Below are 27,720 nucleotides of genomic sequence, written 5' to 3'. Positions count from 1 at the left end.
TTATCTCTTTGCCATGGTGTCTGAAAGCCTTTTATTCATCCATCCATATCAGTCAGTGGGTGTTCCTCACGCTATGTGGATTCCTTTGGGGCAAGAACTATCTGTAAGAGGAAAATAGGAGCTCAGTGTAGTCCAGTATAAGGGGATTAAAGAACTCTTGCCCTTCTGGAAGGTCAGCAGACACCTGGGCCTCCTTTCCCTCCAAAGCCCAAACCCAACCCTGACTGCAAGGGTGACTTGCATTGATTTCCCAAAAAGACTCTCCCTGAGCCTGGCTGTGTTCATGCACTGCTGGGCTGGTGTCACTGGGTGCCTGCTTGTGGGACTTAAGGGTGCTGTTAGAAAGGGAATACAAGCAAGATGCAATCCTTGCTCTCTGCTTTTTTTTTTTATTATTGTGGTGCTAATCCTGAATAATGCCTGGATACAGCAAATCTGAATTCCAGAACATTGAGGGCTCTGAGCATGGAGGATGAACATGAGTCCAGCACCTCAGTAAGGCTGGGTGTGGCAGCCTTGTACAAGCCACAGCTGGAGCAACGAACACAAAGCCTAACTTGAGCAGGAGCAGAAGGGATGGTGGCAGCTCTGAGCAGGGCCAGTGGAGGCTTTCATCTGCATGAACAGAGGATTTGGGTCTTTCTGAAGATGTAGTGCCACTGGCAGGCTTACAGCAGCTTTCTTGGGGACTGGAGTTGACTAATCGGGTCTTCCACGTTGTCCTTCATTTACACATATCTGAAGTAGTTGACAAAGGAATGGATCCATCTGTTCCTGCTCTCTCCAGCATTTCTGAGGGGGTGGGGTACAAGCTTTGGCCTTTTGTTCTTAAGAACAGGGCAGAGGTATGTGGGTCCTTTGTCAGCACCTGAACATTGTGAAATACCAGCAGTGGCTCTGGGAAACAGCCCTCCTGTGACCAGGGAGGGCCCAGCAGTGCAAACACTGACACAAAGCCTGTTTGGGCAGTGTCAGAGAGCTGAGGCACTGCTGTGACTGTGCTGCACAAGCAATGGAAACCTGTGGGGACCCAGGAAGCCTCTCCACTAAAGTAATAAAATCACTGCAAAAATATTAAACCCTAGTAATCAACTGGCTGCCTCAGTTGATCCATTTACAATTATGCTAGTAATTATTGGTGCATAGTCATTCCAGTAGGCAAGAATCCATGTTTCTGTGCAAAGATGAGTTACTGCATTATTCCACCTGGGAAGGTGAGAAGGAACCCTTTTTATCTTCTTCGGTTATACATTCGGTTATATATTCCAAGCCATGGAATTATATCACACAGTTTAATAAACTTTGATATCACACACTTTAATAAACTTGTAATTTGTTTTAAAAAGCTCTGAAAATGTCTCAGTGGAAGTGTGCTTTACTGGTCACTAATACACAGCCCTTGAGTGGCAGCATTGCACACCAGGATTACTTTGTGTAAGTCTTCATCTCAGCAACTGGAATCTCCTGGGCAAGTTAAAACCAAAATACCCCAAACCCATAGCCCTGGCTGAGGCTGACAGTCTGTTTTACATAACTGGTCACCAGTGGAGCCCCCTGTGTCAGTCATGACCATACCTCTGCTTTTCCATTAGCCTTCTAATACTTTTTCTCTAAAAATAATTTAGCTTCAAGCTTAAGGTGCCTCATGCAATCATCTTGTTTAGAGCTGTGATAGTTCTTGGGCCTTCCAGGCAAGCTTTTCTTATTCCTACCCCTTGTAACAGCTCATTCCAAGCAGGCAAGCATGGACTCCAAACAGTGTGGTTTTGGTTGCAAGTCAGTGATTTGGCCTTTTGCTTTTCTTTTGATGCTCAATGAGGTGCAGGTGGGACACTTTGGAAAGGGGAAATTCCACCATCATGGCAGAGGAGAGAACAGTGTCCCACCCAGCCTGGACCCAGCTCAGCAGGCTGCTGTGTCCTGGAGCAGCTGCACCACCCAGGGGACTGTGGGGATGGAGGGGCTCAGAGCCTGCACTGCCTGGGGGCTGTGGGGATGGAGGGCTCACAGCTGGCTGCCCGCTGCAGCTCCCACGTGCTGCTCCCATGCCCACTCCTTGCCCGCAGATTTCACCCAGCCGTCAATGATCTTGGCTTCCAGCCTGCGCACTTCTGTGACCGATGGCGGGTCAGCTGGGTTGCGTCCCCTAGAGAGAGCAGAGCAGCATCAGTCATTGGGCAGTAGCTCTTTGCCTCCTGCACAGACAGAGCCTGGAAACTGAAGGACAGTTACTGACTGGTTTGTGTTTCACATTTAAGCAGCAGCCTAAATATGGGCAGGAGCCCTGAGCTTGCCCTTGCATCACTGGCTGCTTCCCACTCTGCTCCAGGCCCGAAGGCTGATGGCTAATGCCAGGAGGCACCAGATGACTTCACATGACTGATTGCTGCAGGGTGTCACACACTTGTGCCAATCCCTGTGCAAGAACCTGATCTAGTGACAGTAGGTGAGCCGAGTGCCAAGTTCTGCACAGCCCAGCATCCCTGGAGGGTTGGAAGAGCCCTGTGCTGGGGAAGATTGCTCTTCCACATTGGGCTGCCAACAGCCTGGTATCCAGTCCTCTGTAAGTACTTCTCCAGTGCTGGGCACTGGTGAGGCCACACTTCAAATCCTGAGGTCAGTTTTGGGCCCCTCATAACAAGAAAGACATTGAGGAGCTGGAGTGTTTCCAGAGAAGGCCAATGGAGCTGGGGAAGCGTCTGAAGCACAAGTCTGATGAGATGCAGCTGAGGAAGCTGGGGGGCTCAGCCTGGAAAAAGAAGGCTCAAGGGGGACCTTCTCACTCTCTGCAACTCCCTGATAGGAGGGTGGAGCCAGGGGGGTGTTCAGGCTCTTCTCCCAGGGATCAAGTGACAGGGCAAGAGGAAACGGCCTCAAGTTGAAACAGCAGATCTTTAGATTGGATATTAGGGAATTTTTTTTCATAGAAAAGGTTGTAAGGCATTGGAACAGGCTGCCCAGGGAAGTGTTAAGTCACCATCCCTGGAAGTGTTCAAAAAAACTTGGATGTGGCAGTTGACGACATGGTTTAGTAGAGAACATGGTGGTGGTGTTGGGTTGATAGTTGGACTTGATGATCTTAGAGGTCTTTTCCAACCTCAACAACTCTCATGATTTTGTGGTTCCAAAGTATCTCTTCGTTCTTTGGGCTGTGGCTTGCTGAGATCAAACAGCTGGGGCATCAGAATTCTGTCAGCCAAAGGAGAATTTAGTACTTACCGGAGATCAAGGTGATGGGCACCTCCTTTAACGGTCAGTGCAATCAGTGAAGGGCTGAGGCTACTGTTTATCTGGAAGGAGAAAGAGCAGAGGTCAGCTCTCACCAAGTTACTGGGAAGAACTGGACATCAGTTCTGAAAACTGGAACATGATCTGGGCAAGACTAAGGAAAAAGCATGGCTGGTATCGTGCACACAGCTAACAGTCCTAATGAGCCAGATCACCTGTCCCAAATGAAGGGAAGGCTGCCCCCAAAGTGGGAACTGTCAGCTGATTACAGCCCTGGCAGAGTGAAATAAGTCTCCTTTGGGCCCACACACCCTAAGCAGCCTGTTGTTCTTGCAGCTGGGATTCCAAGCCAGCCTAGAACAAAGAACTTCTGCATTAAATCAGGAGCTCAACTAGCTCAAAATCCAGTTCTGGGTCACTTCTGGTTTTAAATTTTAAACTTGAGCCCTGCCAGCACTCTGAAGTTTTGCTGAATCTAAGCCAAAACATGCCTGGTTTGAGTCACTGCTCACAGCACCTGGCTTGGTCTCACCAAGTGTGCTGGGACTGGAGAGAGCCAGGAGCACCTGGCCGGCAGCACCGAGACCACATGTGGACACAGAAACACACCGGGTTGTGGTTCAGACCCTGGGTGTGGGGTAAAGAAGGTCCTGCTATGTCTGCACTACTGAACCCACGTTTGTTCCATCAGTGTTCCTGGCTGATGGACACTACTCTGTGTCCATCGTTAGAGTCCTGAGGCTCCTCAGTGGCTCAGCATAAAACAGCTGCTCGCAGAAACTCAAATGGGCTAAAACTGGATCGCCAGCGTTGCTCTGAAAAGAAGAGGGGGTAGTGTGTTACCTGCAAAGGCTGCTCTGTGCTCAGGGTGCACGAGTGCACATGCTTACCCCACCTCCAGCCCACGGGTCCAAGTCTCCATTTGAAAAAATGATGTTGCTTGCACTTCTCAGGTCTGAAATCCAGAGAGAGAATAATTGAGAGGTCTCCTTCCTGTGCAGTTATCCAAATGTATTTGGCTACTGCAGCAAACATGGCCAAGAACAGAAAACACTGGAGAACAGAACAAATTCTTGGCAGTTCTTATGTTTTCCACTTCTGTCCTAAGGGAATAGGGAAACCTCTGTTTGGCTCAAGTCAGCACAAGGCTGTGACTTTCTGCCAGGACCCATTAGTGCGCTGTGCCTGTCCTCATGGGGCTTAGCTGGGCAGAGGGCGACAGGCAGACAGCTACAGGGAAACACAAAGGAATGAGCAGTCAGCACAATTCACCTCCTCCCCAAAAGTTTGTCTGCAACCAGTGTGCTCGTGGCCTCACGTGCCACTTGTTCCAACAGTACTGCTCCCGCATGGCCTCTGTGAAGGGCATCTCGGGGAACATGTCTGTCACATTGTTGCTGTTGAAAGTTAAGTTGATCTCGGTGCAAACCTAAGAGAAGCACAAAAGCTGTCATGGGGTGGGGGGATAACCAGGCCAGCAGCTGAAAGTTGTTGGTGTCTCTAACCCCTTACCTGGTAGTCCCAAGCCTCCGCATCCAAGCCGATGCCACAGCCCGTGGGGTCAGCACAGGACCGGTACAGCTGGTATATGTCGTAACATGGTGCCAAGCCGGAAGAGTTGTAAAACACCCCTGCCAGGTGGGAACATAGCACAAAGCCTGTTGTAAAACACCCCTGCCAGGTAGGGACACAGCACAAAAGCCCAACTGCCCAACCTCACGGCCAAGACCAAGCCAAGGTCTGGCTGCAGGACGCACTTTGTTTCTGTCATATTCACAGAGAGGAAGGGACTCCCAGGTGCTCTCGTCTGTCTCTCCTTTTGCCAAAAGCCAGTGAGTCGCTCACTAGTCCTTGGAACAGCCCAAACCCCCAGGAGCAGGCTGTGCACAGGATGCTGGTTGAATGCTTCAAATTGAACAGGACACAACCACTGAGACCTTCCCAACCTTGCCCTGAAAGGAGCTGTGCCTGAATTGATCAAATTTAGTCAGAGGGCCAAGGGTGGCACATCGCAGAGGGGATTTTGCTTGACTGTTGTTCACAAAGGGAAGCATGGCATGTGCAGGCTTGCCCAGATGAAAGAATAGCTGAGCAGGCGGCCAGGGAAGCATAGCCAGGAGCTGCCCAGGAATGAACTGCTTTCTGTGTGGATGGGCAGTTACCAGATAGGAGGAGGAGGACTGCAGCTAAGCTGGTGGCCATCTGCTGCTGCCAGTGTAACAGCAAACCCCACAAACACTGTGGATTTGTGCGCTAATCAGCACCACCAGCTCCACTTGCAAACAGCCCCAGGCAGCTCTGCACGACATCCAATGGTTTGTGCTGCAAGGCCCCAGGCATGGGCTGCTGAGAAGGAAACTGCTGCAGCTGCTGCTTTCTAGGTGGATCTGCAGGGTGGGCAGCACAGCCTCAGCCCCCTCGCAGCATGGAACCACTGATTGAAGCGCAGAAGGCTGCCTAGGAGACGCACTGAGGGGCTGCTCCAGGGCTATGTGCCACCCAGAGTGGTGCTGCTTGGCTCACAGGCCAGCATGGCAAGGCTCATGTCTGACACCTACGTGCCAAAACTCCCGGAAGGGCTCAGCAGCCTTCGCTCACAGAGCGTGCTGTGTGACGTGCCTCTGGAGGCAGAAGGGGTTTGCTTTCCAACCCACAAGATAATTTTGGCTTCAGCAAGCAATTACTGCAAGATCCCGTTTGTTGGAAAGGCCATGGGAGCAGGGAGCTCAGACGGCAACATCCAGCTGAAGGCCGTCAGTGCTGCTGGGCTGAGGAATGTTCTCAACTTCACCTATTCCAACAAGCTCAACCTCTCACTACAGAATATTGAGGAGACCTTCAAAGCTGCAGAAACCCTTCTGGTGTGGGAGGTGATCAAGCTATGCTTTTGCTTTCTGGAGGGGTGCTTGAACTGCGAGAACTGCCTGGATGTTCTAAATATCCCCAAGAAACTTGGACCAGATGAGCTGGGACAGAAAGCCATGTGCTACGTGGGGCAGCATTACAGATACTGGCTGATCCTCAGTGCTGGAAAGACCTGGACCAAGGAACCCTTTGTGAAATTTTGGACAGGACCAACACCAAGGGATGCACTGAGCTGGAACTGTTCAGAGCTGCAGTGAGCTGGCTGCAGCAGGACCATGCACAGCTGAAAGATGTAGCAGAAATTTTCAAGTGCATAAGATTCCCTCTCATTCCTTTATGGGACCTGCAGAGATATGTCGAGGGAATGCCTCTTATGAGGCTGGACTCAGGTAGCTGTCACAGGTACCTGCAAGAGGCTCTGGATTACCACTCACAGCTATATGCTCAGCCCATCCTGCAGATGCAGAGTACGAGTCTCCGCTCCAGCTCCACTGTGCTGCTGGTCACTGGTGGCAGAGCCGCCAACAACCGTGTGTGCAAGGAGATGTGGGCTGCAGCACCTGGCACAATGTTGGGGACCTCTGTGTGCCAGTGTAAAACCACTGTGTTGCCATCATCAACGACTTCCTCTTTGTCATCAGGGGACAGTGCAAATTTGATCCCACGGGAAAGCAGCCATCAAATGAGGTGAGACACAAGAAACCTTTAGCCCCTTGGAAAAATGGCTGGGTGAGGAGGGGAGGGTGTCATTCCTCTTGCCCACCATAGATCTCCCACCTCTACATATTTCCCTGTGCACTGTGCAGTACTGAAAGCCCTTGAGAATACAGATTCCAAACTGTCTGGGAAGCAGTAAGGCCCTGCCCTGGTCTCACCTTGCTCCTGCTGTAAACTGTCATCCTAACCTGTACCCAACTTCACAGTGCAGGTTTGGCCAGGTCCACATCAGTCAGTCGAGCAGCCCCAAGAATGCTGCCCTTGTCCCCACTGGTGCTGCCATGGGATTGGTGCTGGGGAGGCACAGGTACAGCCTCCCACTTCACTGGAGAACTCCTCCTCCCTTGGTTTTGCCCTTGAAAGGCAAATATGCTTTAGCTCCCAGGACCTTCCCCTTCTGTCTGGAGAGTCAAAAGACTTGTGCAGGATTTTGTTTTCCTAGATGGCTTCAGGAAGCTTGCTAGAAAAACCAGCATGTTTTTCTTCCTCATGCTCCAGGGGGCTTATTTCAGCATTGTACTGAGTTCCAAGAGTTCCGCTGCCACAGCAGCTCCCTTCCAGGGCCCCGAGGCCAGAGGCAGCTCAGCAGTAGTGGAATGGAGGATGCTGGAGGACACGGGCTGCGGCACTGACTGCCAGGTACAGCCCAGGCCAGCGTTCACTGTGGCTCTGCAGATACTGCCCTGGCTCAGCAACCAGGGCTTCCTAACCAGAACAAGCTCGGGGAGGTATTTACTGCTGAACAAGCCTTAGCAGAGGTCTGTGCCCTGGGGTAATGCCAGCAGGGATGAGGGGATAGGAAGCACTCCTGCCTTCTCCTGGGTGAGAGCAGCAGGCAGAGCTCACCTGCTCTTTACTACACACTCATACAACAACAGAGATGCAAAAAGGTGCTTGTTGAAATCTCACTCAAACGGTTCTTAGCTGTCACATGCCAGCTGCTGTTTGCTGTTCTCTAGCACTGAGGATCAGCCAGTATCTGTAATGCTGCCCCACGTAGCACATGGCTTTCTGTCCCAGCTCATCTGGTCCAAGTTTCTTGGGGATATTTAGAACATCCAGGCAGTTCTCGCAGTTCAAGCACCCCTCCAGAAAGCAAAAGCATAGCCTGATCACCTCCCACACCAGAAGGGTTTCTGCAGCTTTGAAGGTCTCCTCAATATTCTGTAGTGAGAGGTTGAGCTTGTTGGAATAGGTGAAGTTGAGAACAGCAAACAGGTATTTCAGTAAGCCTATGTGTTTCACCTCCTGCTTGCTGCAAGCTGAGACCACAACCTGCTCCCAGACCCCTGCAGACCTGCAGGAAGGCCATAACTGAGCCTTCAGCTTCACTGAGAAGGAGCTGCTCCACCAGCTGGCTGGCACTGGATGTGCCTGGAGCCTGTCCAGGTCTGAATACAAAACCCTCCTCAGTCCAGGGAAAATTTAGCAGTTCTTGAAGCCACACAAGACGTAAGCCAGCCACCTGCCTTCTGCTAACCATCATCTGCTGTGATCCTAGGTTTTCTGATTTGATCCCTGCAACATGTCCTGGCTCCAGGTTGCCAGCACGCTGGAGCGACGGACATGCTTCCACATGGATGTGCTGTCTGACTGCATCTTCGCTGTGGGTGGAGTGACACTGCTGGGGACTCTCTCCCATACTGTGGAATGGTACCAGCCCTCTGATAACAAGTGGGAGTGCACAGCTCCTCTCCCCACGCCTATTGCTGATCACGCTGGCACAACTGACAAGGGAATCCTCTATATCGCAGTGATAGCAGCATATTTTCATACAGTTGCATTGATTTTTGCTACCATCTTAATGTCAGAGTCTAAGCCTGCGCCCACACCAGTAATACAGCTCCAGTGTCCCTTTCCTGCTGTGTCAGCACAGCCTCACTGCCCTCCTGCGGCAGGAATTCTTTTCTTTCCAAGACATTAAAAGTGACCCCATCTGTCTTGAAATCCTGAATCACAAAGCTTTGCTGTCTGAGAAGGTAAACCAGGAGCAGACTGTCAGTGTTGGGGATGGGACTAAACCCTGCTATGAATCTGAATGGAAGATTTGGGACCAACCCTACTGTGCTGCTTTGTTCACTTGTACTAAAAGAGGCAAAATGCAGGCTCTTAACCTCTTACAGAGCCTGTACAGCTCTTGCCCTACACAGGATCCTCAGTTCTTACAGGGCTTTTTGGGAGATGGTCAAGTACAACAGCTTGGGGTAAACACTTCAGAAAATTACTGTAGAATCTTTAGCTTTTGTGGCTTCTAATTTGGACTTGAAAAATAGCCTCTGGTTACTCCTAGGAAGAGCACTGTGTTGCGCCTCTGCAGTTAAAAGTCCTGGGCCAGCCTGCAATTGCTGTAGCTCCCTGCTTGCTAAACCACTTATGGCCAGCTGAGAATCCCTGTAGTGATTTTAGTCAAATTAACTTCAAATGCACAGTTTCAACAAAGGGCACATCTCTCTGATGGCCTGTATGCTGCAGCCCCAGGGGCAGGGACATCACATGCAAACTTGTACCCCAGCAGTGCAGAAGGATAATGGAAGAGCTGGGGGAATGGCTGGGACTCAGGTTCAAGTCCCTGCTTTGACCCAGCTGGCCCATAGTGCCACAGGCAGCTCATTTCACTTCTGATGGTCGCAATTTGTACCAGAGAGCAAAGACAAAACTTCCTCACAGAGCCTCAAACATCCCATATGATCTAGGCTGGGTAACACTATACCCCTGGGCTGTGAGATCTTACCTACCCACCAGCATTCCTTTCCTTTGGAACTTGTGGACTAACTAGTGGGCAAATTTGAATTGGTCACAGCCCTGTCCAAGCATGGGGCAATTAAGAGCATTACAGCAGGATTTAAAGACAAGCTCCATGCAGACAAAAGTGTCTCTGCCCAGGTGAGCTGGGGCTTATGGCCAACCTGGAATAGCATCTTCCTGTTAGCAAAGATTCAGCAGGCTGGAATTCAACAGGCTGTCAGCTTGAATTCCATAGACAGGCAGCTGGAGGCATTGACCCTTCCCATATCAGCATCCTCCTTCTGCAAGGAGCTTTCTATAATGCACCCCTGAACTATACAAGTCAGTCAGTGCCTGTTGGAGTGCCAGCAGCACTGGGGGACTGGTTCCGACCTTCTCTCGGACATCCAAAGTTCAAAATGCTCTGAATACTTTTCTTTCAAAAGAAGAAAAAAACCCCATTTGGATTGCTCATGCTGGAAACAAATTCCCTAATTAAAGCTGTTCCTGGCTACCCTTGAAATACCCCACAAGTTTTATTCAAAAATATTTTGTGGAAAACTATTTACAAAAGAGTTGGAACTGGTTTGTATTAGGTTTTTTTCTCTTTAGAATACCTAAGAAGCTCTGGTTTTATATTTCACACTAAATGATGTGAAATTTTAAACCTGAGCTCCTTAGGTATTTCAAAGAAAAAAACATCAGCTCTGCTAATGTTTGCTGAAGATTTGCTGGGGAGGATGATGGATAGATTTTCAAGACATGCTTTCCTTCTAGGAGAGTTCTCTGGGGGCAAAACCTTAAGAGACACTTACAGCCACCCGCCTCGCCTCCGCTGCTGGATCAGCAACAGCACCTTGACTTTCATCTGCTGCAATCACGGCATGGTCAGACTCAGGGACAAGATCTTTTGCATTGGAGGAAAGACACTAAGAGGAGTAAGTTAATTTGCTCTTATAATCCCCAATATGATCCAAAATAGGCTCTCCATATTGCTAGGCCCTGTTTTGTTCCAACAGGTTGACCAGTAACTCTGTTATTTTTGGTCCTTAGTGGACCGGCTCAGTTGCAAGTCAGGACAATAAGCTTATGGAAACATTTCTGCCATTACAGTCACATGCAGCAGAGCCTATCCTGGTGTCACTCTCTATTTGCCAGAGTGCATTTCTTTTAAATAGAGAACACATACAGTGGAGGCACAGCCACTAACACAGCAAAATCCAAGTGTAAAACAGGTCAAATTTCTGCCCCAAATACACTAACCCCCTGATTGTCCTTGTATGAGCTGAGAGCGGGGAGAAACACTGGCAAATGCAAAGAGGAATGATGGCATTAGCCTAATTTTAGGAAAGATGAGCTCAAGTCCTGGAATGCAAAGGAAGTCTCTTCAAACCTGGATTTCCCATCTCTGAAAGGAGGGAAAGCAATGTCCAGCCCTCTGGGAAGAGGGCTAACAGGGACTGGAAGGGTTACTCTAGAAGAACCTGATTCCCCAAAGCCAAGAAACTGAGTTTTCAGAGATCACTTGGCAATTCCCATATCTGAGGGTAAAAGCTCAGGGGCAGGGCCTGGCTCCATTTTGCCATGATGGGTATGGTTTTCTTGGAAGGAATGAGTCTATAACAAGAAACTGCACAACAAGGCTGACAAATTCCTCCAGATGACACAAACTTGGTTGTTGCCCCCAATTCAATGCCCTATTGCCCTGTTTAGATGAATTCTTTTGTAATGGGTTAAAAACTCAGATAGTAGGTAGGGCTTGGACTATGCCAGGTTTAGTAGGTCCCTGTGGTACCTTGCTCAGCTCAATCCTCTTATTTCCCAAGAAGAAAGCTCCTTCCAAGGTGTGCCATTCTGGCATTTTATTTAGTTTCTTTTGAGGCTCTGATTGCTAAACATGAATCAAAAATCTGGCATCCTGAGCCCCACAGTGTTCAAACAGATGTTGAGACACTAGTTTCCTTCATCATGAACCAAGCAAGCCTGATGTGACAGTGATGCCACTTGAGGCGTGATATGATGGGTGAGTGTTGGTCTGGTTCTCTGCAGGTGGAGGAATGGATTCACGTCAAGGAGATGGAGTACTATTGTCCTGTAAGCAATCACTGGACAGTGCTAATGCTGTCCCCATTCACCTGCTGCCAGTTCAGTATCACAGCCCATGGCACTACGCTCTACCTGGCAGGAGGTGAGTTGCTGCAGCACATGCAGAAAAAGGACAGTGTTTTCCTGTACAATGTAGAGGGGCAGGTATGGAAGAAAGCCAGTCCCCTACCTAAAGCTCTGGTCAATCATGCCTCTGGCATGACTAAACTTCCCCGAGTGAATGAAGCTGGGGAGATGGTGAGAGGTATGAAATGCTCCCCCACAGCCAGGAGGAAGAAATCCACCCTCAGCTTGTTCATCTCAAAGAAACAAGAGTCCCACTCTGCCTCACAGGAGGAGTAGCATGTGAATATGTCCAGTAGATCTTTGCTAAGACATTAGTGTTTTAACAACTCTTCTAGGTATCAGTCAAACATCTTTAGCAGTGATTTGGGATTGGTACATTTAGCTTCCAATGCTACTAAAGTACATTAAACCTGTAAGAATTCCTTAAATCAATTTTTTGTTGCTGTTCAGAACCCATTTTTCTGAACAATGACCAAGGTAGAACTCATTTTCAACAGCCAACTTGAGAGATTTTATGAGGAAGTCTTCGAAAGTTCTTTGAATTTTATCTCTATTAATAATTTCCTTACAAACACTACTGGCTGATAAAATAAGTACTCACAGAGATAAATATACACGATATGTTTTCTTGCCACTGGATTAAGACCACAGGACACTGTGATGACAACTTTGTCCTTAACAAGCTGACCTCAGAAAGTGCACTGAGCCTGTAACCCCCAGAGTAGGGGTAAACTTTTAGAAAAGAACCAATTATCTCAGAAGTCCACATCTCATGGACAGGCTATGGGACTGCAGTGCCTGAAAATCTGACAAGGATAAGTTTGGAAAGGTAGAGAATGAACCTGTGGGCCACCGTGGGAATCATCAAGGGGCAAAACATCACAGTGGGAGATCAGAGCCATACCAGCTCCCCTGACACATAGCAACGCAACAACTCTACTGACAGGTGCTTCTAGAAAACACAGTGTTGCATAAAAGAGCAAACTGATAATATTAACTCACCAACAAGAGCAGCCAAGCCTTGAATTGGGTCTCTGTGGGCAAGAATTTGTTCACAGCCGACCTGGGTGAGACACATTACAGGCAAATGACAGACAGAACAGTTACCAGTCTCTGCTCTAAGGAAGGGCTAAGCTGGAAGATTCATTAAAATTACCATTTATACCTTCTGTGGTTCAGCAGCTTTCCAAGGGCCTAATGCAACAGGTTTGGAGGTTTTTATCTTCCTCCTTTTTAACAACAAAATACATAGAAACAAGTAGACTGGGCAAGGCCAAACAGTTCCTTTACAAAGTTAAGCAGCTGTGGAGGGGCCACAGTGACACACAGCAGTTCCTCCTACAATCAGAATATTTTAATGCCCTTTTCAAGGGGTGAAGGGAATGTGTAGAATAATTATTTCCACTTTAGAGGTCATTAAACAGACCATAGAAGGGAACTGGAGCCAGAGGCAGCATCTCCCAAGTCCCAGTGCAGCAGAGCCAGTGTGATCTCTTGCACAGCATGCGTGTTGCTCCAGGTAGGAGCCACAGAAGCAAATGAAGTCCCATGGGCATGGTATGCTGGAAGCCAGCAGGGAACAGCAGGCTGTCAACGCACCTGAAGACACCAAGAATTGCAACCGCAAGTGGTGATCTGAGATCAAAGCTGGAACCTTGCAAAAGCAGTTGGTGTATGAGAGGTCTTTGTAACCCCCTGAGAACCTGGCCCTTTTCCCACACTTTGCCATCTCTGATTCTCTTGAAAGTTCACAGGTTTTGCAGTCCCCAGAGCAGCAGATTTTTCTCTGCATTATACCTACGTCACCTTCCTAGGTGACACTTAAAAAGGAGCTGATTTGTAGATCTCCATCCCTACCTACCAAGAAAAATGCATCTATGAAAGCATGTTGAGATGGGCTACAACAAAACTACTTTTTTTTTCTAAGCTGCAGGTTTTTGGTGTTTAAAAGCTGAAGTTAACAAGCTTACATGGGCTTTCATGTCTAAGGTAAAGGCAGAGCAGGGTAGGAGCAATTCCAGCAAACCTGCCTTCATGAGCATTTCAAATGCAGCAGTCACTGTCACAGAGAAGTTTAAAATGTGTAGATTAACTGCCAGAGCTGAAGGGCTGAAACATCCACCACTACCTTCCCGTCGCCATCACCGATGGGGTGTGCCTGACAGTGTCCTAAGCTCCAGTCACCCCCTTGCACCAATGTCCTCACCTTCACTGGACTGGCAGGGAGGTGACCCATGAAGTCAGTCTTGTAAGGGTAGTTCATCATGGCCATCATGGTGAAGGCATTTCTAGCAAACCCAAACAGCTGGTAAACATCCTCTTTGTTAGAGATCTTACTGCATGTGGCCATTTTGCTGCTGATCTCATCATAGGCTGCAGAAGCAAGGAAAACCAAAGGCACAAACTTTAACAGAGGGAAAGCAATACCAAGCTTCAACATCTTACTTCACTGAGGAGTATGGAGATGCTGTAACATCTTTCTACTGGAAAGAACACATTACATCTAAATTTACACAGGTGGATGTTTAGGCACAGCCTCCCTGTGCAGTGTCACAATCTCGTGCGGTCCATGGCCCACACTCTGCCCCTTCTGGAGCCACTGACACCTCCCTGGGGAGCCCACAGGAATCAGCACCTGCTGGGACAGAAGTGGTCCTGGTTGGCACAGCGAGCAGAACAGCTTGGTACAGCCTGTCCTCGCTGGTACCCTGATGGCTGCTCCTGCTCACACCCACAGGCCCCCTTTCCCTGGCAGGGGGGAAAAAATCAACTTAAAAAAACCAAACAACAACAACAAAACCACAAACTACAATGAAAAAAAAACCCAACCAAAACAAAACAAACAAAAAAAAGTCACCAAAACCATGCTCCTAGGGAGCAGTGTGCATTCTGCACTATGAACTGCCAAGCAAGAATAGCCCTCACACAGGGCTCCTGAGACATGCCTTCAAACCTCAGTGGGCTGCACAGGTCACCTGGAGTCAGGAAATTCATCTTTGAAGACGTTCCTTCAAGATGCACTCATGTACTCAGATACACCTTTGCACTTCTGCTGGGGAAAGCTGCTCCCTTCATTTTCATTTTCAGCCTCCACATTTTGGAGTCGCAGTTCCTTGTCCCCATCCTGCTCTACAGCTGACCACCAAAGCCCGGCTGTCTTTGCTTGGAGACCCAAGGTCTGGGACCTCCTCTGAATACTGACTTGAGAGTCTAAGCCTTAAATATGACCACCTCATCCCCCTGCTGCAGTAAGCATAGCCCCAGGCAGACCTGGAAGAGCTTGGCTAGTTAACACGAATGTTCTTACTGCTGTGACCTAAAGCTAAACAGTGTTTTGGACCCTAGGCTCCTCTGGCAGTTCCAGGACCAGCAGCAGCCAGGAGGTACACGGCTCCTGGCATGCAGCACCACAGACCAAGCCTCAGGACAGACCCAGAAGTCACCACAGCTATCCCAATACCACGCAGGGCTCCCAGGAGATGCTGCATGAGCTCACGACATCTAGTCCAGCCTACTTAGGAGCCATTGCAGAGGTCTTCACCATTCTCTGTCCTAACTGTCTGAGGCTGGAGATGGAAGGGACTTGGATGATTGCTTCAGGACCTAGACTGCTCTCCATATATTTCTCACATCTATCCAGTGAGTTGACCACAAAGCTGTCATACCCACCTGAACAGCTCTTAACAGTGTGGGTGTTGAGGACAAGCATCTGGCAAAACATGTGGCTTTACTAGCATAAAATACTGGTGGTTTTTCCCCTCAAGAGTTTTTGCACTTTGGTGCAGAAAAAACTGTTTCATTAACACCGTGCAAATCCCCACAGAGTTGCTTAATGTTTTGGTGTCGGTTTGCTAATTTTAATGCTAACTGAAATTGTTAATTAATTAAAAAAATAAATCAATCATGCAAGCAGAAAGAGGCAGCCATGTGGGCATTTGCTTCAATTTAGCTGAACAAACTGAAGAGCTAGCTGAGGTAAAGCTGTATCAGCTTTTTTCCCCGTGGCTGGGACTGCCTAGGACTGCTGCCTGCACTTAAGAGCTGTCTGCAGGGCTCTCTCCTTACCTCCACTCAGGCACAGGTCCTTGATCTGCTGGAAGGCCTTGCGGACAGCTGTGACGCAGCCTAGGCTGGACTTCTGAAAATCCTGAAGGGACAGAAAAGACACAGGTTGACTGTAGGGAACCGAGATTATATGACCCTGGGAGAAACTTAAGGGAACTTGGCAAGATAAAAGTGGACGTGGTGAGATGTATCTTTGTGTGTCAGAAATTGCTTAGGGGTATTTTTCTCATGCTCAGTGAATGCTTAACTAAAAAGTAGATATAGAGGAAAGTTACTAACAGGAATTTACTGCTGATGTAACGGGGTATATAAACCATGAAAGAACTGTAATAAACGATTCCATTATACCACATGGGGTCTGTGCCCAAGATGTCACAGTTGACAGTTTCACAGAGGAGATACTTGTAGAAGCTGCAAGAGGAAGAACTGCCAGAAGGATCAGGAGATGAGAGGGGAACTGGCCCCCTGGTCAGCACGTCATCTGCATCTTCAAGAACAGTGACACCAGTGCCTTGTCCTCCAGACAGTCATCACATCCCAGTAGAAGCCAATACTCTGCACACCTCAGGCCAAGCAGCAGCTGTGCCACCAGGTCTGGCTGGGCTGTCAGACAGAACACTCTGCACTTGATGGAGCATCAGACTGAACATGAAGCAGCAAGAGGAGACATGCCTTGGCCAGGACATGGGGAGAGTGGGCCAGGCTGCGAGGTCTAGAAGGTTTTTGTTGTTGTTTTTAAACACACAACAGAGTCTTTCCCACTGCACTTTGTCTATGAGAAGGAGCCATGGAGAAGTCAGTTATGCATCCAGGGTACAGAACCAAAACCTGCTTTTCTTAAACCTGCCAGTGACCTGCCAGATGACCATGTCCTTTTTCTTGGGAAAACCATTACTGATCCTGAAAAAGCTCTCTAAGTTATGCTTGAAGAGTTGTGGCTGGCTAATGTTGAACAAGTAGTTTCTGTTATTGAAGGCTCTAGTGACTCCAGCTGTTTCTATTCTCTCTTCTATTTGTAAGGCAGATTCAGATCTGCTGGCAACCAGTGCTTCATAATAAGAATTATTAGGGCTCTTCCAAGGTCCCTTTACCCTGCTAGAGCAATGGTTAAGTAATGACAAGTCACTAGCTAGGCATTTTTCTTATAAAGACCCAGCCTCAAATAAAAAATAGATTTGGGACCTTTCTGTTCTTCCTAACTCTGCCTTTGTCTGATAACTATGTTTAAAGAAATCATTATGGGGTTTTCCACAGTTACCTGGGCATCCCTTTAGGAGTTCCAAATCTCCTTCTGGATGTGCTTATTGATCTTTGTCTACACTAATGGCTCCAATCAGAGTGTGGGGATGGCTTGGCCTAGGACAGAGGAGCAGGTCTGCTCTGGCTGCTGTGATGGCTGAGCTCCTCTAGGCACTGCTGGACTGCTGCCATGCACTGCCCGGCATGAAGGACTCAGCACCCATTTCAGCTCGCCCCCAGGCCCTTATGGGCCAGAAATAGTTCAGTTGAGCTGAGCAGAGGCAGGAGGCATTGCAGCCATTCCAAGGAAAGCTGTTCCTGTTCAGGCTGCCAGTTTTACTCTTGACTCACACCCAATTCAGATGTGTGATGTGAGCTGATGGCCTGCGCAGCTGCTGCAGCAGTAACCTCAAGGGAAGCAGGCAGGGGCTGTATGTGCAGCCCTCACACCAGGGGTTCCGCCAGCTGCAGGCAGTTGGCATATATAACGTAGTACTATGAATGCAAAATCAACTTTCTGCCCTTTGCTCACTTTCCCTGTGAGCTAGAGGCTTATGAAGTGACCTGAAAAAGCTCAGTAAGGGTCACAGAGAAAGCTGCTTTGAGACTATGCACTCTGACTCAGTTGGAGGGACAGAGGGAAGAGAGCGCTTTCCACAGTGACTCAGGAAAGGTTTGTGCCTTCATTACCATTAACAGCTCTCAGGGGTGTTTTCACCAAGAAGAACAATTCAATTCAGATTTCAGATGCACAGATTGCAAATAAGAGCATTGAAGGTGATAGTACCTTGAAAACACCACATAGTGCTTGCTTAGGAGCTCAGCCCAGAGCTGAGCTCCTCATTTACAGCTGGAGAGAAAATTTTAAATTAATTGGAAAGTTTTTTCAAGTGAAAAGGTCAAAGCCCTAATTTCAGTGCTGTTTAATGACTCACAGCATTTTCACAGCTGAAGCAAGACAGAGCTCCTGGCTGAACAGGGCTGCTGAGAGGAAGTTAGCTTCAACCAGGGAAGAATTCCTACTGCAAGGCCTTTTAGATAACTAAGTGGCATTACATTTGTTTTGAAATGTATAACTTTAAGACAAGATGTCTATTATTCTTTTATACACGTAAGAGTTTCAAATGTGTTTATTTTCATTATAGTCTTTTCTCTATACTTAGTAGTAAAGCCATCTATCCTCTGCAGTGAAACGAGGTGTTCAAGTATATAAATAAAAGCAAAAAGACCACGAGTTGCACACACAGGTGTGGTCCTCAGCCCTCAAAGTGGAGAATCACAGCAAAGTAACACAAGAACGGCAAGGATATGTTAATGTCAACAAAGATGAATCACGTCTGGACAAGGGGGATGGGGAAGAAGAGGATTAAGGTGGCCCAAAGCCAATCTAAGACTAATTATTGAGGTAAAAATGACCCCTGAGGGACCTCACATGCTATCGTCTGACCACCTTGGTATAGTGAACCAGAAAAGCACTGGTTAAGTTGACCGATTAACAAGTTTTGTGCAACTTCTTTGTTGTAACTCGTATAAAAGCCTGCAAACTCCCCAAAGAGAGGTGCCAGTTCAGTGAACTATCGCCCAGCACCCCTTTCTGGGCGGAAGGGCACTAAACGTGAGCAGGTGGATCTCAGCTCTGTGTGCTCGGTGGCTCCTGCACCAGGTACAGACCCAAACCCCGACTGAGGAACAACACAGGTAGTTCATGCAAAGCCATCTGTGTCACCCAGATCTAGAAATTCATGTCAAAAGACGGGCAGAAGAGACACCATCAGACAAGATTTCAGTACAACCAGGTAGTACATTTCTTTCCTTATAAACTGAATGTAAGTCAGTTCTAAGCAACACCATCTTCCTATGGGTCCTATGGCCTCAAACTGCAAAAGCCATGCTTAAATTTTAGTTTAAGAGAACCTAGGACACCTTGCACATTTTTAGGTAGTGACATGAAGATTTCCAAGCTCTTCATTGAAATGCAACCTCCTTGGGACTAGGGAGCTGCTGTGAATCATTGGTACCAATGCAAAACACAGCATTTTGGGAGAGAGTTTGAGAATAAGTTACCCAAAAGGGGTTCAGCCATGCACAAAGGAAAAATTTCAGGCTGTAATATGGTCAAGCCACTAAATGGGAAAGTGAATTCTTAGTGCTACTAAAGGTACTAGCACTGAGTTGTGCTGCTCAAAGTGGCACCTTTGGACCCTGAGCTGCTCCAGCTAAGGCAGTGCTCTGCCATCACACCTGCAGCTGATGCTTTTCCTTGTGGGTTCCCATTTAATTGCACTCTCTGCTCAGCACTGATGCTGTGAAGACAGATGTCTGTTTAAACACATGGCAAAGGAAAAAGAGGCAGCATTCCTAAGGCAAGAATATAATGCTCCTGAAAAGAGATGCTACTTACCATGGTGACATCTCTAAAGAACTGGGTGGGGTCTCCAAGCCCAGCTACAGACAGCAGAGGAGCACTGGCAGCTAGTGCTCCAGCCACAATGTTTGGGTATTTCATCCTCAGGTAAGCACTCAGCATTCCTCCATAGCTGCCAAGAAAGGACAAGTTATTTCCTTTAACAGACAACTTATGCTGTAACACCTCAGAAGTTCAGGCCAGCATTCACAGGCTCACCCAGCCCAAGGTACAAGAAGCTCATGAATATCTGTAGATGCCTCATGTGTTCTTGCATGCTCATGATATGCATGATGCTCGTGGATATCTGTGATGCCTCATCCTCACATGAAAAGATCCAGTTATGGTCAGAGAGCAGCACACAGTGTTTTCTTACTGGCCTTTCTCCAGATGCTCACACCAGCTCTGGTGGGAACACAGCAGCTCAGTTTACTTCTGCAGACAAATGTAAATCCTGCCTCAGTATTTAACTCTGCACCTCCCTGAGCATGTCCCGACAACTTCACAGTAGAGCCAAGTATGGCTCAAGTAAAGCTGTCACTGTTCAGTGGGGGAAGAAGACACACTGTACATTTTGCATACACAATAATAAGGACCATCCAGGCTCTTGGTAAAGGGTGTCCCTGAACATGGCAGAAGAGGCAGCCCTCTCATGTCCTGGCAAGTGGAGAGTATTCTTCCTGGGCACACCAAATAGCTGCTGCATAGTTGATCAGATATAGGGAAGGGGAGACATGAACAAATGCCACAAGAAAACTCAAAGCCATCTTAGTAGCTTCAGTGCCAGGGCCACAATCTACACATGGATCAAGGGCTGCTACATAGACCCAAGGTGACAGAACTTACTCATTTGCTGATGGTAGCGGAGTTATTCTGAGGCCACTCCTGGGGGTGACAAATGACATTCCCAAAACACAGGTTAAACCTGGTCTAATTCCAGGCTTAGAGGTACTCAGGCTCCCTCCCCACCACTTCAAGTGGTTGCAGTACATACCATTCCCACAGCACCCATATGTAAAACAGCTTGCATTTCTCTAGCCTTGGTCTTGGAAACAGGTATTAGCCGAAACCTGCCACAAGTAGTTTCAGGTTAGTCTGGCAAAGTTATAAGCACCAGAAGAGGTTTGGGTTTTCTCTCCCATGGGAAATGCTGTGCTGCTCCAGCACTGCCATATTTCAGTGTCCTTCACGTGGGTTTAGTGTGTTAAGGGCTGCTGCAGACTGAGCCCTTATTTACACACACAAAGCTGAGTCTAACGTGCAGCCAGCTCACAGGTTTTGCTGAATCCCTCTCCCACCTCCCCATCCCAGGACAGCTCCCAGGCCTTTCTACACTAGCCACTGTCCTGATAGTCACAGTACAAACTCGCCCGAGATCAACAGTTCAATCATCACACCACAGTGAGCTGGAGGCTTAATGATAATTGTTAGGTCAAGTGCTTTTTAGCTCACTGTGACTGAATTCGAGGCCCTGTACTTCTGGAAGCCTTTTCAAGGGAAGCATCCCTCTACTACAAGAGTGGGGATCCATCAAGAAACAAGGACATCACATCCACCCAGATGCAGCACTCTGGGGAAGGACTGCTGCAAGGAATCAAGGGGTAGCCACGCAGCAGGTTGCAAAGCAGAATTATGAAGGGGCCTACAATGAAAATGGATGGATGCTGTTAAAGAGGCTGTGTTTCATAAAAACCTGGGTGGCCCCCGGGAAGAATATTTCACCAATTATTAGTTTCCTGTATTTCCAATGTAAAATGTTCTGATCCTGCAGGAGGAATTTCTCATTTTCATTGAATCACAGAATATGCCAAGTTGGAAGGAACCCATCAGGATCGAGTCCAACTCCTGGCCCTGCGCAGAACACCCCAAGAATCCTACCATGTGCTTGAGAACGTTGTCCAAACACTTCTTGAACTCAGATAGGCTTGGTGCTGTGACCATTGCCCTAGGGAGCCTGTTTCAGTGTTGAACCACCCTTTGGGGGAAAAACTTTTTCCTGATATCCAACCTCAGCTTGTCCTGACTCAGCTCCAGCTGTTTCCTCAAGTCCTGTCACTGGTCACAAGAGTGAGGAGATCGGTACCTGCCCCTCCACTGCCTCCCATGAGGAACTTGAAGACTACAATGAGTCTCCGTCTCCTCTTCTCCAAGCTGAACAAACCAAGTGACCTCAGCCTTTATTCATAAGGTTTCTCCTCCAGTCCCTTCACCTTATGGCTCTCCTTTGGACTCTCTCAAACAGCTTAATGCCTTTTTTATATTGTGGGGCCCAAAACTGCACACGGGACTCAAGGTGAGGCCACATCAGTGCACAGTACAGCAGGACAATAACCTCCTTTGACCAGCTGATGATGCTTTGCCTGATGCCCCCCCAGGACACGGTTGGCCCTCCTGGCTGCCAGGGCATTGCTGACTCACATCCAACTTGCCGTCGACCAGGACCCCCATGTCCCTTTCTGCAGCTGCTCTCTAGCCTCTCGTTCCCCAGTCTATACACAGTCAGGGTTGCCCCGTCCCAGGCGCAGAATTCGGCACTTGCCCTTGCTAAACTTCACAGGGTTCGTCATCGCCCATCTCTCTAATTTGTTGAGGTCTCTCTGCAGGGCCTCTCTGCCCTCGAGGGACTTGACAGCTCCTCCCAATTTAGTGTCGTTGGCAAACTTTCTTAGTATCCCTTCCAGTCCTGCATTCAAGTTGTTAATGAAGTGTTGAAGAGCACCGGGTTGAGGAGGGAACCCTGTGGAACCCCACTAGTGACTGGATGTCAACCTGATGTCACGCCAATCACTACAACTGTTTGTGCCGACCTGTGAGCCCGTTGCTCACTCATCACATACCATGGTTATCCAGCCGTGGGTTGGACATTTTGTCCAGAAGGATACTGTGAGAGACTGTATGAAAAGCTTTGAAGAGGTCCAAAATAATTACATCTGTTGGCTTCCCTTGATCAACTAGGTTGGTTACCCTCTCCCAGAAAAAAATCAGGTTTAACAAGCAAGGCTTTCCCCTCCTGAAGCCATGCTGGCTATGACCGATGACTGTGTCATCCTCCATGTGTTTTTCAATACCTCCCAGAATAATTTTTTCCATGATTTTACTGGGCAGTGAAGTGAGACTGACAGCCCTGCAGTTTCTGGGGTCCTCCTTCTTGCCCTTCTTGAAAATTGGGTCAGTGTTCTGGATGACTCGTACATTGAAGCAGCTTAGAAACATCCAGTCAGGGGTGCTTCTCCAAAGCAACCACAACTGGAGACTAATGCTTGATGGGAAAGCTGAGTGGGACCTGGTGATGAGCTCCTGGGAGCTGAGGCACAGGCACATCTGCTCTCTATCAAATAGCTTAAAACTCTGCCTTGAGAACTTCCTTGAGAGCCGAAGAGATCTACTGTGGCTGGGAAAGGATGCAGAGAAGGGCAGGAGCCCCCACAAACCTTACCTGCCTCCAAAAGCAATGACAGGGCAGTTTGCAGCACCAAACTGCTGCTTAAGCTCAGTAATGAGCACTGCATAGTCAGCAAGGGCTTGTTCCACAGTGAGCAGAGCAGTCTTCTTCAGCTGTGTTGACTCAAGTCCGAACGGAAGAGACTTTCCATAGTACCTCTGAAAGGAAAGAGAGACACTGCGGCAATGCTGGTCTGGGTCTCCGCTGCTGTCACCATAGAGCTGGGGTAAGTGTGCACTGATAGGAAGAGATAACAGAGCATGAGGTGTCCTCTAACTTGTTCATAACTGAGGAATGTCTCCTACATAGAGACCTTCAGGACAGATACTGAAGAGGATGTACAGTACGTCCTACTACTACACAAGCTACTTCAGTGTGTGCCAGATGAGCTCTCAGCATGTGTCTCTCTCCTGAAATCCCCAACTAGAATAGGGAACAGGATAATCTCTTCATGCCTAAGCTGATATATAGTAGATTTAATAGAGTAGTGTTAATAGAGTAGTGTGAGAAAAGTTGGTTTGGGACTTTGCAGGCTAAAAAGATTAAACATTATCCAAACAAAGTAACTCTCTACTCCAGCATGGAGTTTGAGGCTTGTAGAAACTACTTACAAAAGCAAATAACTGTGGCATAGGTTTTACTGAAACAGCAGTCTGTATCCTGGGGTGCTGGTAGGCATAGCAGAAAATTATTCAGAAACCATGATTAACTAAAGAAGACCTGCTACTACGAGGAAAAAGGTTACAGCAGGTCTGACTCCGTTTCATGGCAAGAGTATTCCAGACCTGCAGAAAGCTGAATTTGGTAACAGTAAACAGAACAAGACTCTACAGTAAGCATAATGACTAAAATACTCACATGTTCAGCAAAAATGACAAGTGCTTGCTGTTCCTCTGCTAATTCAAATATAAAGTCAGAGTTCTGAGCAAAAGTCCAGATGTCACCTTCATTGCCAGTATAAAAAAAGATGGGCCCAAATCCTTTCTTCCAGAACTTTGCTGAGACAATTGAGAGAAGCAAATTAAAAATAAAAATTAAAAATAATAAAAACAAACAGACAAACAAAATCCCACCAAACAGCACAAAAAGTCCCCCCCAAACACTACAAAAAACATGTGCATTAAGTGACTTCATTTTTGGTGAGTTTGGGCAGGAGCTTAACAAGGAAGAACTCTGTGAACAGGCTGATTCCTGAGACCTGAGTTGGGACAGAAATGTGTTAAAAAGGCCAGGCTCCAGAAATCTCTCATTTGGGTGGCTGTAAATAAGAGCTTCCACAAGATCAGCACATGGCCTGAAACTTCCACTTCTGCCTGAAAAGAACTAAAATCTCAAGTTCTGCAAGTCATTTGCAAATAGTTGCTCCCCAAAAGAGCAATTTCCCTTTTCAGCCCAACTTATCCTAAACACTTGCACTGATCATTTTCCCACAAAATTGACATTAGGGAATTGCTTCATCTTTCTGCTGCTCCTGCTGTCACATAAAGCTGTAAATTACATATCACAGGATGGTTTGAGTTGGGAGGAAGACCCAACTTGAACTGGAAGACCATCCAGTTCAAGCTCCCCTGCCATGGGCAAGGACACCTTCCACTAAGCCCAGGTTGCTCCAAGGCCCATCCAAGCTGGCCTTGAGGGGATGGGGCAGTCACAGCTTCTCTGGGCAACCTGTGCCAGGGCCTCACCGCCCTCACAGCAAAGCATTTCTTATGTCCAATCCAAATTTACCCTCTGTCAGCTTAAAACCATTGCCTCTTGTCCTATCACTACTGGCCCTGGTAAAAAGTCATCTTCCTCTTTTTTACAAGCCTCCTTTAAGTACTGAAAGGCCACAATAAGGTCTCCCTAGAGCTTTCTCTTCTCCAGGTGAACACCCCCAGCTCTGCCAGCCTGTTTCCAGAGCAGAGGGGCTCCAGCCCTTGGAGCATTTCCGTGGCCTCCTCTGGACTCGTTCCAGCAGTTCCACATCCTTCTTGTGTTAGGGTTCCCAGAGCTGGATGCAGCACTGCTGGTGGGGTCTCACTGGAGCAGAGGGGCAGAATTCCCCCCCTCACTCTGTGGGAATGAGCTCAGGACACACTGCCGACGATATGCTGATATATGTTATGTATGTAACACACACACATTTTATATATATATATATATATATATACATACATATATATATATATATGATGATATATGAAGATGAAGTGCTTCATCCTCAGATCTGTTTAAAATGGAAGGCAAATTGAGCCTAGCAGGACAAGTTGAGCCATGATGTCAATAATGGCTTATCTAAGAAACAGTTGTTTTAATGCTTGCTGACTTTAACAAACATTTGATTTTAGTTTAGTCATAAATTGCACAGGAATTAGGAGGGATAATAAATAGTTTTCTTCAGTGACAGACCTCAGACCATCAGTTAAGTGTTGATTTCAATACACTACCATATCATCCAAAGAGACCCTCTGCAGCAGTTGTCCTACGGATGTTGCTGCAGCATGTCACGTGGGGCTGTTTCCATTAACAGAGAGGCCTGAATTTAATTCTTGGCATTCTCAACATAGACTTGCCAAAGCCAGATTTGGCTTGGAATGGGATTTGAAACCTCTCATTAGTGAAACTGCTGCTCTTTGTTAACAAGGAGGCTGATTCGCTGTCTGTGCTGCATTTGCTTTGAGTATTCGGTAGATAACTGGCTTTTCTCCTGATATGCTTCATGGTTCCCCGAGTAAACAACCATTCACAGGAGCCAAAGCCAAAACAGACTGGCTCCCTAAAAAGGTATCTATTTTTGGATTGAAATCTTGGGGAACTGCCAGTTAAACTCAGTTTAATTCAGTTAAAGAGTATCAGATGCCCTGTTGTGAAATAACAGTCTCCTTTAGCTTCTTGTTGATAACCTGAAAACTCTCATATTGCACAAAAAACAGTAGAGGGAAATGGAACTGCTCACAGGAATTTTGAATAAGAAACTCTTCGTAAACCAGCAGAACTGTAATGTTAATATTTTGCTCCTCAGAAATATTATTCAGCTCTGCCCAGGACACACAGATAAAATGTAACACTTTAAAAAGAAGACAAGTACAAGTTACACAATGCTTTAAACCAGGTGATCCCAAGGTTCTGTTCAAAAAGGGCCACTTAATTAGTGAAGTCTCCCTTGTTGTGTTGCTGCTGTGTCCATATCTTTGGGCTGAACTGATCCATGAATTCATGACGTACATGAGTGGGCACAGGTGATGAATAAGCTGCAGAGCAACAGCTGATGTGAAGGTGAGCTGCAGCATCTGAAGCCCCACATGCAGCTGGGAGGCAGAAGCAGGTGAGCACCAGGCTGGGCAGTGCTCAGGGCTGCTGCTATTCCCAGCTCCACTTTTGTTCTCTTCCCACAAATTGCTCCACGGATTGCTCTGAGTAGGCAGAGTTGAAAAACATGTCACACTGGTGATGGAAACTGCTGTCTTTTTAGTCACATGCTGTTTAGAAAGGCCTTGTCTCTCTTACTGTCAGTGGTACAGAAAATAACTTGTTATTTGGCTAGAAAGGAAGACACTGCTGGCTCCTTGCTGGCACTACTCATTGTTTGGCATGGATTAAGCTATCTACAGCTGCAGGGTTTTAAATAACGCAAACCACTGACCCAAGAGGAGTTATCTTCACTCCTAAGAATGGTGGGTACAAAGTGCAACATTTCAGTCACTATTTGCTTTTCTTGCTGCACTCAGAGCACCGAGTTCCTGTGTAAGAGATGCTGTGGTCAACTGAACACACACACACACCAAAGCCAGCTCTGGTGCAAGCCTAATGCAGCTGCTGCTTCTAGCCTGCTCTTGTTTCAGAGACGCTGGTCCCCAAACCTGTCCCTGCACCCCATGGCCAGGACAGAAGGCAAGGAGCGAACCCCAGACTAGTACAGTTTAGAAGGGACCTTAAAGGCCATTCAGTTCCACCCCCCTTCCGCTAGATCAGGCTGCTCTAAGCCCCATTCAACCTGGCCTTGAACACTCCCAAGGATTGGGCAGCCACAGCTTCTCTGGGCAACCCGTGCAAGGACCTAACCACCTTCACCGGGAAGGATTTCTTCCTAATACATAATCTAAACCTACTGTCTTTCAGTTTAAAGCCAGTTCACTTTATCCTATCACTACATGCCTTTGTAAAGAGTATAGGATAAGGAAAAGGAGAGGAGAATAAAGACAATGAAGGGGAATGGTTCACTGCAACGAAGGGCTGGCCCCCCTCAGCTCACACTGACTCCTGGATGCCCAGCACAGCTCTCTGGCTCTTGCTCTGCCACCGGGCAGGGGTGGTTAAAGCTTAAGCAGAATAAAATCCAGTCCGAGGCCGCAGCACCTCCGGGGACCTACCCGACACCAGGTACCGCTGTGGGAAGGTCTCGTTGCCTCGGGTCTCGAAGCTGAAGTGGTCCCGCACCTGCGGATAGAGCCGCTCCTCCAGGCCGGGCCACACCGCCCGGGCAGCTGGAGGGGGGACAGTCAGCACAAGGGAAACCGACAACAGGCATCGTCAGCCAGTACGGCACGGCCCAGCCCGGGAACCCGGGCCCACGAGACCTCGGAGCTCCCGCACGGGGCTCCCGAAGCCGGCTGAGGGCTACCGCCCAGGGAGGTCGGTTCGGGGTCCTGCCCGGGGCCCGGGAAAGTCGGTTGAGGGCTCCGACCACGGCAGGGCCGGGGCTCTCCGGCCCGGGGGCCGAGGGTACCCACCAGGAGCGGCGCTGGCGGGTGGGAGCAGAAGCAGGAGCAGAAGCAGGAGCAGGAGCGGGAGCAGCAGCGACCGAAGCATCCTCACGGCACCCGCACCGCGAGCGCTCCCGCGCGGCCACCGAGCACGTGACCAGGCCTTAGCGTCACGTGCT

At 48.1% G+C, this 27,720-nt stretch overlaps 1 protein-coding gene and 1 pseudogene across 1 annotated transcript; one reads left to right on the top strand and one right to left on the bottom strand.

Annotated features, from left to right (window-relative positions):
- Window positions 1-1,296: 1,296 nt before the first annotated feature.
- DPP7 (dipeptidyl peptidase 7) lies at window positions 1,297-27,720 on the bottom strand. Its single transcript, XM_027703361.1, has 13 exons — window positions 27,569-27,720; window positions 27,209-27,322; window positions 23,715-23,854; window positions 22,851-23,014; window positions 19,412-19,547; window positions 15,772-15,853; window positions 13,913-14,079; window positions 12,709-12,769; window positions 4,741-4,859; window positions 4,501-4,657; window positions 4,119-4,183; window positions 3,220-3,290; window positions 1,297-2,146 (listed from the first exon to the last, which is right to left on the bottom strand). The coding sequence occupies exons 1-13, from the start codon at window positions 27,645-27,647 to the stop codon at window positions 2,005-2,007; spliced, it is 1,497 nt and encodes a 498-aa protein (XP_027559162.1). The 5' UTR covers window positions 27,648-27,720; the 3' UTR covers window positions 1,297-2,004.
- Window positions 5,754-12,008, top strand: LOC113977326 (annotated as a pseudogene).

Source organism: Neopelma chrysocephalum, unplaced genomic scaffold (genome assembly GCF_003984885.1).
Source record: "Neopelma chrysocephalum unplaced genomic scaffold, ASM398488v2 Primary Assembly neopelma1_226, whole genome shotgun sequence".
Lineage (NCBI taxonomy): Eukaryota > Metazoa > Chordata > Aves > Passeriformes > Pipridae > Neopelma > Neopelma chrysocephalum.
This window is presented reverse-complemented; position numbering and strand designations above follow the sequence as displayed.

Coding starts and splice junctions, on each gene's coding strand:
- DPP7 (XM_027703361.1), bottom strand. CDS start 27,647: ATGCTTCGGTCGCTGCTGCTCCCGCTCCTGCTCCTGCTTCTGCTCCTG. Junction 19,548..22,850: donor GTCATTGCTTTTGGAGGCAG/GTAAGGTTTGTG, acceptor CTTTCTTGGCAG/CTATGGAGGAATGCTGAGTG. Junction 12,770..13,912: donor TCCCTGCCAGTCCAGTGAAG/GTGAGGACATTG, acceptor TGTCTCACCCAG/GTCGGCTGTGAACAAATTCT.